Source organism: Hibiscus syriacus, unplaced genomic scaffold (genome assembly GCF_006381635.1).
Source record: "Hibiscus syriacus cultivar Baekdansim isolate YM2019G1 unplaced genomic scaffold, ASM638163v2 tig00000132_pilon, whole genome shotgun sequence".
NCBI lineage: Eukaryota > Viridiplantae > Streptophyta > Magnoliopsida > Malvales > Malvaceae > Hibiscus > Hibiscus syriacus.
The window spans coordinates 1,221,972-1,233,812 of NW_024061764.1; the positions used below are offsets into that span (position 1 = coordinate 1,221,972).

At 38.2% G+C, this 11,841-nt stretch overlaps 1 protein-coding gene and 1 pseudogene across 1 annotated transcript; both read left to right on the top strand.

Moving 5' to 3' along the window:
• Window positions 1–5,689: 5,689 nt before the first annotated feature.
• Window positions 5,690–8,575, top strand: LOC120123452 (annotated as a pseudogene).
• A 715-nt stretch (window positions 8,576–9,290) lies between these two features.
• Window positions 9,291–11,578, top strand: LOC120131120 (chromatin remodeling protein EBS-like). Its single transcript, XM_039148215.1, has 5 exons — window positions 9,291–9,574; window positions 9,972–10,314; window positions 10,419–10,487; window positions 10,581–10,716; window positions 11,297–11,578. Exons 1-5 carry the CDS (start codon window positions 9,475–9,477, stop codon window positions 11,321–11,323), a joined length of 675 nt encoding a protein of 224 aa, XP_039004146.1. The 5' UTR covers window positions 9,291–9,474; the 3' UTR covers window positions 11,324–11,578.
• Window positions 11,579–11,841: the final 263 nt, after the last annotated feature.

Sequence of the window (11,841 nt, forward strand, 5' to 3'; positions counted from 1 at the left end):
ACTTTGTGATGCGATGAACCCTTCAACTTGATAAAAATGATTATAATGTTAAGATGTCCTTCTAAAGCAATTGGTTAAACGCCCTGACTTTATGGATTCAGCTAGACAAATAAAGACAAGTTAAATCAAATTTATCTTAGCAAGAAATTTTCGGTAAAAATTGACTAAGGGAGTTAAGGAACACATGTTATAGTCAAATACACACGAGCACTCAAGAATTTCATTTTTAGACCGATATTTATGCACTATCTTAGTTAGAGGAGCCTACAAAACTTGAACAAATGGAAGACTTCAGAGAACTGAAATAGAAGGCCTAGTAATCGATAATGCTAGTTGCGTCATTTTGTCCGCATCCGACTAAAATGCCAAAGCATGATGTGATAAAAAATGACATTTTGGGTGACCGAAACCTTATAAATGAGGCCAACCTAAAGTCAACTCATCCATTTGAACATTTTTCAAAGAGCTGTAACTCTGAAAGTATTAAAAGAGCTATTGATTCCTTTGATATTCTTTGAACTCACGTTTATAATTTGATTCAATTGTGAACAATATTTTACATAATTTTTATATTTTTCCCTCCTAAAACAAGAAAAAGGAGAAAAATATTTTTAAACAGTACAATCTTAAATATGAAATGTCTGTAAAGCCAAAGCTTGAGAAGCAAATAGGGCACGATCGATTCCATGGACCAGATTGGCAGGCAAAGCACGAGACTCCAATCCAAGAGATAGAACATAACTCATTCATGTTGCATGCATCTTAGGTATACTTAAGAGCATTATCATTTTTAGCACACATAATTTTTTACAGCTTTTAGAGTCAAATTTCAACTTCAAGATGAAAAATACTCGATTCAAAAGCGCATTTGAAAATTGATGGTGGTAGCTCAACTTCACAGCGAAGGGGCTATTGACTGTCAACAAACAACTTTTTAGTTTCATTCAGAGTCAATTTCAACTTCACAACGAAGGATATTAGACTCGAGACAACACAAACTCAACTTCACAACGAATGAGCGACTAACTATCAATAAACAACTTTCCAGTTCATTCAGAGTCAATTTCAACTTCACAGCGAAGAATATTAGACTCGAGACAACAAAAGCTCAACTTCACAGCGAAGGGGCGACTAATTGTCAACAAAAAACTTTTTAGTTTCATTCAGAGTCAATTTCAACTTCACAACGAAGGATATTAGACTCGAGACAACACAAGTTCAACTACACAGCGAAGGGGCGACTGACTGTCAACAAACAATTTTTCAGTTTCTTTCAGAGTCAATTTCAACTTCACAACGAAGGATATTAGACTCGAGACAACACAAACTCAACTTCACAGCGAAGGGGTGACTGACTGTCCATAAACAACTTTTCAGTTTCATTCAGAGTCAATTTCAACTTCACAACGAATGATATTAGACTCGAGATAACACAAGGTCAACTTCACAACGAAGGGGCGACTGATTGTCAACAAATAACTTTCCAGATTCATTCAGAGTCAATTTTAACTTCACAGCGAAGGATATTAGACTTGAGAGAACATAAGCTCAACTTCACAACGAAGGGGCGACTGAATGTCAACAAACAACTTTCCAGTTTCATTCAGAGTCAATTTCAACTTCACAGCGAAGGATATTAGACTCGAGACAACATAAGCTCAACTTCACAGCGAATGATATTAGACTCGAGACAACATAAGCTCAACTTCACAACGAAGGGGCGACTGGCTGTCAATAAACAACTTTCTAGTTTCAGAGTCAATTTTAACTTCACGGCGAAGGATATTAGACTCGAGACAACACAAGCTCAACTTCACAGCGAAGGGGCGACTAACTGTCAACAAACAAATTTTCAGTTTCATTCAGAGTCAATTTCAACTTCACAACGAAGGATATTAGACTCGAGACAACACAAGCTCAACTACACAGCGAAGGGGCGACTGACTGTCAACAAACAATTTTTCAGTTTCTTTCAGAGTCAATTTCAACTTCACAATGAAGGATATTAGACTCGAGACAACACAAGCTCAACTTCACAGCGAAGGGGTGACTGACTGTCCATAAACAACTTTTCAGTTTCATTCAGAGTCAATTTCAACTTCACAACGAATGATATTAGACTCGAGATAACACAAGGTCAACTTCACAGCGAAGGGGCGACTGATTGTCAACAAACAACTTTCCAGATTCATTCAGAGTCAATTTTAACTTCACAGCGAAGGATATTAGACTTGAGAGAACATAAGCTCAACTTCACAACGAAGGGGCGACTGAATGTCAACAAACAACTTTCCAGTTTCATTCAGAGTCAATTTCAACTTCACAGCGAAGGATATTAGACTCGAGACAACATAAGCTCAACTTCACAGCGAATGATATTAGACTCGAGACAACATAAGCTCAACTTCACAACGAAGGGGCGACTGGCTGTCAATAAACAACTTTCTAGTTTCAGAGTCAATTTTAACTTCACGGCGAAGGATATTAGACTCGAGACAACACAAGCTCAACTTCACAGCGAAGGGGCGACTAACTATCAACAAAAAACTTTTTAGTTTCATTCAGAGTCAATTTCAACTTCACAACGAAGGATATTAGACTCGAGACAACACAAGTTCAACTACACAGCGAAGGGGCGACTGACTGTCAACAAACAATTTTTCAGTTTCTTTTAGAGTCAATTTCAACTTCACAACGAAGGATATTAGACTCGAGACAACACAAGCTCAACTTCACAGCGAAGGGGTGACTGACTGTCCATAAACAACTTTTCAGTTTCATTCAGAGTCAATTTCAACTTCACAACGAATGATATTAGACTCGAGATAACACAAGGTCAACTTCACAGCGAAGGGGCGACTGATTGTCAACAAACAACTTTCCAGATTCATTCAGAGTCAATTTTAACTTCACAGCGAAGGATATTAGACTTGAGAGAACATAAGCTCAACTTCACAACGAAGGGGCGACTGAATGTCAACAAACAACTTTCCAGTTTCATTCAGAGTCAATTTCAACTTCACAGCGAAGGATATTAGACTCGAGACAACATAAGCTCAACTTCACAGTGAATGATATTAGACTCGAGACAACATAAGCTCAACTTCACAACGAAGGGGCGACTGGCTGTCAATAAACAACTTTCTAGTTTCAGAGTCAATTTTAACTTCACGGCGAAGGATATTAGACTCGAGACAACACAAGCTCAACTTCACAGCGAAGGGGCGACTAACTGTCAACAAACAAATTTTCAGTTTCATTCAGAGTCAATTTCAACTTCACAACGAAGGATATTAGACTCGAGACAACACAAGCTCAACTTCACAGTGAAAGGGCGACTAACTGTCAACAAATAACTTTTCAGTTTCATTCAGAGTCAATTTCAACTTCACAACGAAGGATATTAGACTCGAGACAACACAAGTTCAACTTCACAGCGAAGAGGCGACTGATTGTCAACAAACAACTTTTCAGTTTCTTTCAGAGTCAATTTCAACTTCACAACGAAGGATATTAGACTCGAGACAACACAAGCTCAACTTCACAGCGAAGGGGCGATTGACTGTCAATAAACAACTTTCCAGTTTCATTCAGAGTCAATTTCAACTTCACAACGAAGGATATTAGACTCGAGACAACACAAGCTCAACTTCACAGCGAAGGAGCGACTGACTGTCAACAAACAACTTTTCAGTTTTATTCAGAGTCAATTTTAACTTCACAACGAATGATATTAGACTCGAGACAACAAAAGCTCAACTTCACAGCGAAGGGGCGACTGAATGTCAACAAACAACTTTCCAGTTTCGTTCAGAGTCAATTTCAACTTCACAGCGAATGATATTAGACTCGAGACAACATAAGCTCAACTTCACAGCGAAGGGGCGGTTGGCTGTCAATAAACAACTTTCCAGTTTCAGAGTCAATTTTAACTACACGGTGAATGATATTGGCCTCGAAACAACACAAATATTTGGATTTCAACTTCACGACGAAGGAAATCCAATTCGAGGCTCAACTTCACAACGAATGGGCCATCCACGGTTTCAACTTCATGACGAGGGGAATCGTGCCCACCAAAGACCTTCGAGTTCGACTACGCTCAGCTCCAAGGCACATCATTTGCAGCATAGCTTAAGTCGAGGAGGGCTATCTGCTAAAGACCCTAAAGTTCGATTACACTCAGCTTCGAGGGCACATCATTTACAGTATAACTCAAGGCTAGAATGGTTATCTGTCACCAAAAGACCTTCGAGTTCGACTACGCTCAGCTCCAAGGCACATCACTTGCAGCATAGCTTAAGTCGAGAAGGGTTATCTGCCAACTGAAGACTTTTGAGTTCGATTCCATTCAGTTCAAGGGCATGTCAAATTTACAGTATAGCTTAAGTCGAGAAAAGCTATATGTTAACAACAACTAACGAGTTCGATTTCATTCAGCTTGATGACAATGAGGAACTACTTTCTAAAAGAATTTTAAAGCCGAAATCTTTAAACCGAGAAGAAGATAAATGCCCAATTCCAGGAAGCCCAATCACATTTGAGAGGACCGGACAAAAACTTGTTGTTTTTTTTCGTCTTTGTCATATCCTTGTTAACATAAGAATTTGCAAAAAGGGGCAGTTGTAGACACCCATTTTTGTCCGGGATTTTAAAAAATATTATTTATTTATTTATTAATCATTATTATTATTATTATTATTATTTATTTTTTTATTTTTGTAAACACCATGTTCAACCCCACTACTCCACTACTAGCCCACTTTCCATAACCACACCATCCACAAACAACCACCATCTAAAAAAGGGGAACTTTCCCTTGCAGTGCGACGTACGCATGTTTACCCCTCTGCCTATATAACTAATTATATAAGCTTTTTGTTGGGGGGAGCATGAACTCCAATCATACTCATGTGAGCGAGTTAGAGAAACTCGAATGCGAGGGATTCAGTCCCTACTGTGTGTTTCCACACCCTTTGGAGTTGTCGAACTGGGGTCTTCAGAGATGATCGGTCTGAAGACTGGGGGCACTCGAAGGGTGCTGGCCAGCCACGAGTTTAGCACCAAGTCTTTGAGAGACTTCGTGGTGAAAACGCTCCAAGAAGAAGTCGACGATCGACTGGCTCTGTTGTTTTAATCGACCCCGCGGAGGACGACAAAGAATTGGTCAAAAGCGAAGCACATAACCCTAGAGAACAACGAGAATAAGCCTGTTACGAACAACAGGGATACACAAGAGATCAAGCTCGAGTAGGGGCTTAAGTTACTAAAAATCTTCTAGGAGCATTCCAGCAAAACTTGCATCCTAGACGATTTTGAATTTTACGAGGTTCGCCAGAAAGCAATTAAGGAGAAAAAGGCTAAACATCTATTGCAAAAGCAGGTGTGGGAAGGAAAACTAGCAGCACCGGTCGAAAAGAGCAATGTAGCAACAAATGGTGACTTGATCAATCAACCTAGTATCGCTCACTCGAATGGTGATGCAAAGGTTTCGGAAAACGGTTCAGCGACAAAATCCGGAGATACCCAAAACGGTTGCTAGCCTTTTCGTGAATCCCCTTGCGGGTGGTTTGTGGTCTCTTCTAGAATATGATGAGCAGAGGGTGGAATGCAGTCAGGTTGGTGAAATTTAAGAGAACAAGGGAAAAGCTGAGGGCTTTAAAAGTCTAGACTACGCATTGATAATATCATGGCATATGGGAATCCAATTTTTGACGACATGCAAAGCAGGCCAGAGGTTATCGATCCTCTGCAAAATGAAGACATTATGGATTATGAATCTGTTAATGATCTTACTCAGGCTACTATTAAACCTAATGTGACCTTGTCTAGCAATGTTCGGGAGCCGTTAGAGTGCCATGTTTGCTTAAAGTCAATGTACCCGCCAATTCACTAGGTTTGTTCATATGCAACCTTATAATCGGTGATTACTTTCATGAAATTGCTTACGTGTACGAAATCATCGTAAAGCAATTTACAAGATAAATCTATTTTGCACATGCTTGCCATTGGCCGTATTGATTTGACCCTCACCTTTGCATGGTTACAAAGGTTCGATGTTTTATTTTGCACTGCTATTAGATCACATAGCCATGAGACCACATTCAAGTAGATATAAAAGTGAATTCCATTGTTGTTAGAAATGCGGTGACATGAGTAGGGATGGCAATGGGTCGGGTCGGGTTTTTGGGCCACCCTACTCGACCCGAGAAGAAAGGGTTTTCCACCCGTGACCCGATCCGACCCGACGAAATTAAGGTTTCACCCGACCCGACCCGAATATATGACTTAGAAACCCGACCCGACCCGAAATAATAATAAAAAAAATTTATTCAATGAAAACAGTGACTTAATTGAAAAAAATTATATATGGAGGGACATTATTGTAATTATCCCTAAATATATAGGATAAAATTATATATATTTTTCGGGTCGGGTCGGGTCGGATTTTTTTCACCCTAAACCCGACCCGACCCGACCCGAACAGTACATTTAAAAAAAAAATAACCCGACTCGACCCGAACCCGATTTTTTTTTAAAAAAATCCGACCCGATCGGGTCGGGTCGGGTCGGAACCCGTCGGATTCGGGTTGATTTGCCATCCCTAGACATGAGGGCTTGGGACCTAGGGTTTTTTTTTAATATTTTTAATTTTATTTATCTTTATTTATTTATTTATTTTATTATTTTTTATATTTACATATTACACTATTTAATAATCTTGACTTTTTTAGAGATAACTTTAACAAATTAAAGGTGAGTAATTTGAATCGAAATTTTAAATTTAAATTTTCGCAATTAAGACAACTGATAAATTAATTGGTACCGAAAGGGCGGTTCAAGGGTGCTAATCCTTCTTTGACCGTAACCGACTCCCGAACCCGATACGTTTCTGGTAAAACGCAGATCAGGTAAGATGGTATCCGATCTACCTAAATTTTTTTTTAAAATGATTGGTGGCGACTCTAACTCAATTATTTAAGTCGAAGTCTAATTTCAGACCCAATTGAAATACGATTCCGAAAGTTTCCAAGCCACTTTATTAGTTGTTTCCGTGCTAAAACTTGCCTCCAGAAATCATCTTGGCATTGACATATGCCAACTTTTGAACCTGAATCTCCACTGTGGGTTTTATATTGCCTTCCATTTGGCATCTTGTTTTGGATAAACTGAGTTCAGCTTGTAAGCATTTCAATAATGACAGGAGTAGACTAATGCTATTTAATTGTTTGAATGTGCAATGTTCTATTTAATTAAATATATTATTATGGTACAGGACTTTATGAGGACCTGGTAGTTCCCGTTACAAATTTTCATAATGAAGACCTTGGTTTCACGGTTTTGGCTGGTGATGTTTTTGATGTACCTATTAGAAAGGATATAATCCACCGTGTTGTACGATGGCAGCCTGCAAAACGACAACACGTGCCATTTCACTGGAATCACACACTTCTAGGATTCTCTTGATGTTAATCTGAAATTCTTCAACTATGCCATATAATTTTTCAGCTCAATACCAGTTCCTATTTTCCACATAAATTGCAGTAAACAGTTCTTCTCACTTGTGCAACCAACATGCTAAGCATGAATATGAGTGATAATTGAATGATTAACAGGAAACACATTCAACAAAAACTATTAGTGAGGTTAGTGGGACTGGTAGGAAGCCCTGGCGACAGAAGGGTATTGGTCGAGCCAGACATGGAACACTGCGTGGTCCCCAGGTGACTACTTTTCGGTTTTAATTTAATGAGTTTTAGAGCTAAACTACTATTTTTGTAAAGCCTGTTAATTGATTTTATGGATTGATAACAGTTTCGAGGTGGTGCTACTATGCATGGCCCCAAGCCAAGAAGTCATGCTTTAAAATTGAATAAGAAGGTTCGACGTCTCGGACTGAAGATTGCACTGTCTGCTCGTGCCGCTGAAGGAAAGGTAAGTCTTTATTATTTGGCATGTGTATTCTTCATACTATTTTGCATTTCATGATGTGGTTTTACTGATTTACTATTAAATTCAGAACACTGTTTTTCAGTGCTAATTGAGTTTTGAATCCTAACCGATGAGTACTGCACAATTGAACAGCTTCTTGTCTTTGAGGATTTGGAGGTCCCTACACACAAAACCAAAAACATTGTGAACTATGTAAACCAAATGGAGAATGCCAAGAAACTTCTGCTGGTGGATGGTGGCCCCATAAATGAAAAGTTGAAGCTAGCTACACAAAATCTGTCAATGTATTGGCATCAATTGTAAGTTAGTGTTAACTGTAATATTACAATGTCTCCAATTATTAGCAAAGCATAGTTGAACTGCTGGCTTGCTTTTGTCATTAGTCACTGTCATCATAATATATTTGGATTTAAAACTATTTGAATGCCACTGCCTACTGGTATTTTTTCTTGATGCTGACACTGTTGTGTTATTTTGCAGGGCTTGAATGTGTACGGCATCTTGCAGCATGACACATTAGTGATGTCCCGTGATGCTGTTAACAGGATTGTTGAGCGAATGCACACTCCAATCAGCCGTTGAATTAGAATTGCGTCTATTGGTCTTTTAGTTTTCTCTCGGAGTAGGAAGCCTTTATTTTTGCTCAAAGCAGTTGAGAGAGAGAAGAGAAACCCAAACAATTAGTTTGTTGGCTAATGTATGGCTGGATGTATAAGTTCGTTTGCAGAAACATATTCAGCTTTGAGTTATGTTGTTCAAATTTGGTGAGACAGAGCAAGAGATTGTTACTTTCTTCTATTCTCATTTAGCAGTAATAATTTTTAACTGGCATAAACATGCTTGATTTATAGAACAAAAAGTAAGAAAAACCCAAGATAAGAAATAGAGTCAAAAGAAAGGAGAAGAAAGAAGAGAGAGAAAACTATTTTTTTGATATTTTTATTTTTTTTAAATTCTTATTTAATTATAAACGACACATATGAAATTTGATTGATTAATTAAATATTTTTAAAAACAAATTAAAAAACAAATGTAATATAGAAAATAAATGATTCATTAAACCTGAGATATTATATAAAAAGCTTAAATATACATTTGTTTTTGTTTTTTTTAATACAACTATTTTTTTTTCTATTGCTCACTCAATAAAGAAATTTATAACAGTGTAAATCTGTAATTGAGAAATTAAAATTGATGTATATACCCTATATTATAAGTAATAAAAAAGCGTACACGTCTCCTTTGAACAATTTCCCCCCCAATACTGATCCGTCCTTACTTCACATTATTATTTATATAAGTACAATAAAAAAAATGGTAGTTATTCCAGCACTTGACTGTATTGTCTCCACCACCGTGGTACTTTCTTCTTGAATGAATTATCTCCACTCTTCCTCTTCCACCAGGGAAACTTAGGGTTTTGTCTATCTTTCTTCAATTCTCCTCTTATTTCTTCAAACCTTTTCATTTTCCCTTTCAAAGAAAAAGATTTGAACTTTCCTCCTCTAAACCCTAGCTTCCATGGCAAAAACAAGACCAGGGATTTCTGCTACCAAGCCCAAACAAGGGAAGAAGGACCTCGACTCTTACACCATCAGAGGCACCAACAAAGTTGTCAGAGGTACTGTGTTTATGTAGATATATACGCCTACGAATACGTGTATGCCGTAAAAAATGCGGCTTTGGTGGGGGGGGAATTTTTGGATCTCGACATTTCATGTTTATCAATTTTAAAATTTTCAAACATGTCATGTAGCATTGTGTTTTGATGATTAAGAAGTGAATCCTCGGTTGTTTTGTAGTAGGGTTTTACTTTTTGCTGGATTTAATTGATGCGTATACATTCGTGTTGAAACATGTGAGTTTGTTTGCAAAAGGGGTTGAATATGCATCTATCATATCAACATCAATGTATATACATATTGGTGTGTTTCACGGGAGTAAATAGATGTTTAGAAATTGTAGGTTTTGATAGCTGAGAGTGCAAGTTTGATTTTTTTAATTATATTCTTTTGTAGTTGGGGATTGTGTTCTGATGCGTCCTTCCGACTGTGGTAAGCCTCCATATGTGGCACGAATTGAGAAAATGGAAGCAGATAGCAGGAACAATGTGAAGGTTCGAGTACAGTGGTATTATCGCCCGGAGGAGTCGCTTGGAGGAAGGAGGCAGTTCCATGGAGCAAAGGAGCTGTTTTTGTCAGATCACTATGATGTGCAGAGTGCTCATACCATTGAAGGGAAGTGCATTGTTCATTCTTTCAAGAACTACACTAAGCTGGAGGATGTTGGGGCTGAGGATTACTATTGTAGGTTCGAGTATAAAGCCGCTACCGGAGCCTTTACACCTGACCGAGTTGCCGTGTGAGTACTGTCATCTGTTGGTTTGTGAAATATGGCTTTTAGTTTACTTGTTGGCAATACGGTATCAAATCTTTGGTGCGCCTGGGTTTTTTTCTGTTTTGAAGGTACTGCAAATGTGAAATGCCATACAACCCAGATGATCTCATGGTGCAATGTGAGGGCTGCAGGGACTGGTATGGAGTTCTATGCTTCCTTTTACGATTTCCTGGTGCCAACGGCCCAATAATTTTAAGATATTTGTAATTTTTTCATTATGATTCCTATAGGTATCATCCTGCTTGTGTGAACATGACAATTGAGGAAGCTAAACTGCTGGATCACTTTGTTTGTTCTGAATGTTCTGAGGATGATGTCAAAAGATCACAAAACGGATTTCATCCATCCCCAGTATCTGATGTAAAGGTAAGATCTCTTTTTACCAAATCCACGTGATGCTTGGCCAGTTGTTTCACTTTATTCTTTAAGACCTTTTATTTTTACTAATCTTCCCATTTGCAATTTACCGGACCTGTTTTTTGGTATCCTGCACGGTAGTTTTTTTATGAATTTAAGGGCAACTAAGAGAAATTTTCATCCTCCGAATAATGGCACATAGAACATATATGCAATACAGTCACTGGAAACCCTAAAGTTAATGTTGGTTATCTGTGTTACAATTGATTATAAATGGATAGAGCGTTCATTTATTGAGGGAACATGCTTTACCCTTAGATGATAGTTCTTTTATTTCTGTGAAGTGCCACGAGCCCATGAGGCCGGATCAGGTTTGAGTGTCTACCATATCTCACGATATGTTGCGGAATATTTTAAAAAATTTTAAGATAGCATTGATTTTTCTGGTCAAGGCCATGACTGTTACCAACTAGATATAAAACTCACCACATATAGTGAAAAGTACATTTATCTGAATTCTTTGCTAACAAAACAACTATTAGTGTTTTGAGGTTGGGCTTCGATTTCTCATTTTCGTGATCTTTTCCAGGTGGAAGCCAAACGACAAAAGAGATAAGTTCATGATGGGGAAATTTTTGTTGCATAGGGGAGAGATTCCTTATGCAGATTTAGCTTGTTGGCTGCTGTTGTGTGAGTTGTATAGCGTAGAAGTTGTGTTTTGTCCGAGTTGTGGCTGTTAGTAACTTACGTGTTGGAGTGGATACATCCGTGTCTGTGGTAGGGTTAAGGAGATTAAGTCTCTGCGGGAGGATTCATTTGTAGTTTCTCTGACGTTGAACTCATATTTGCGCTACAAAATCTTTCGAATCTAGCCTTTCTTTCCGTAAAACATGTTTTGGTTACGCATGTGTCTCACCATAACCTCTTCTCACTAAAATTCAATCATCTGCCAAACTAGTGTTGAATGACCCAAGATTGCTTTGGCTTTAGGTGTGCCGAAACTATGTGTTTCAAGAAATGCACTCAGCCTTCTGAAGAGGCACAACTTATATGGCCCTTTTCTTTCATTGTAAAAACATGGTAAATGGGGTTAACACTGAATAGAGACAAAGCTATCATTCTTCTGGCTATGAG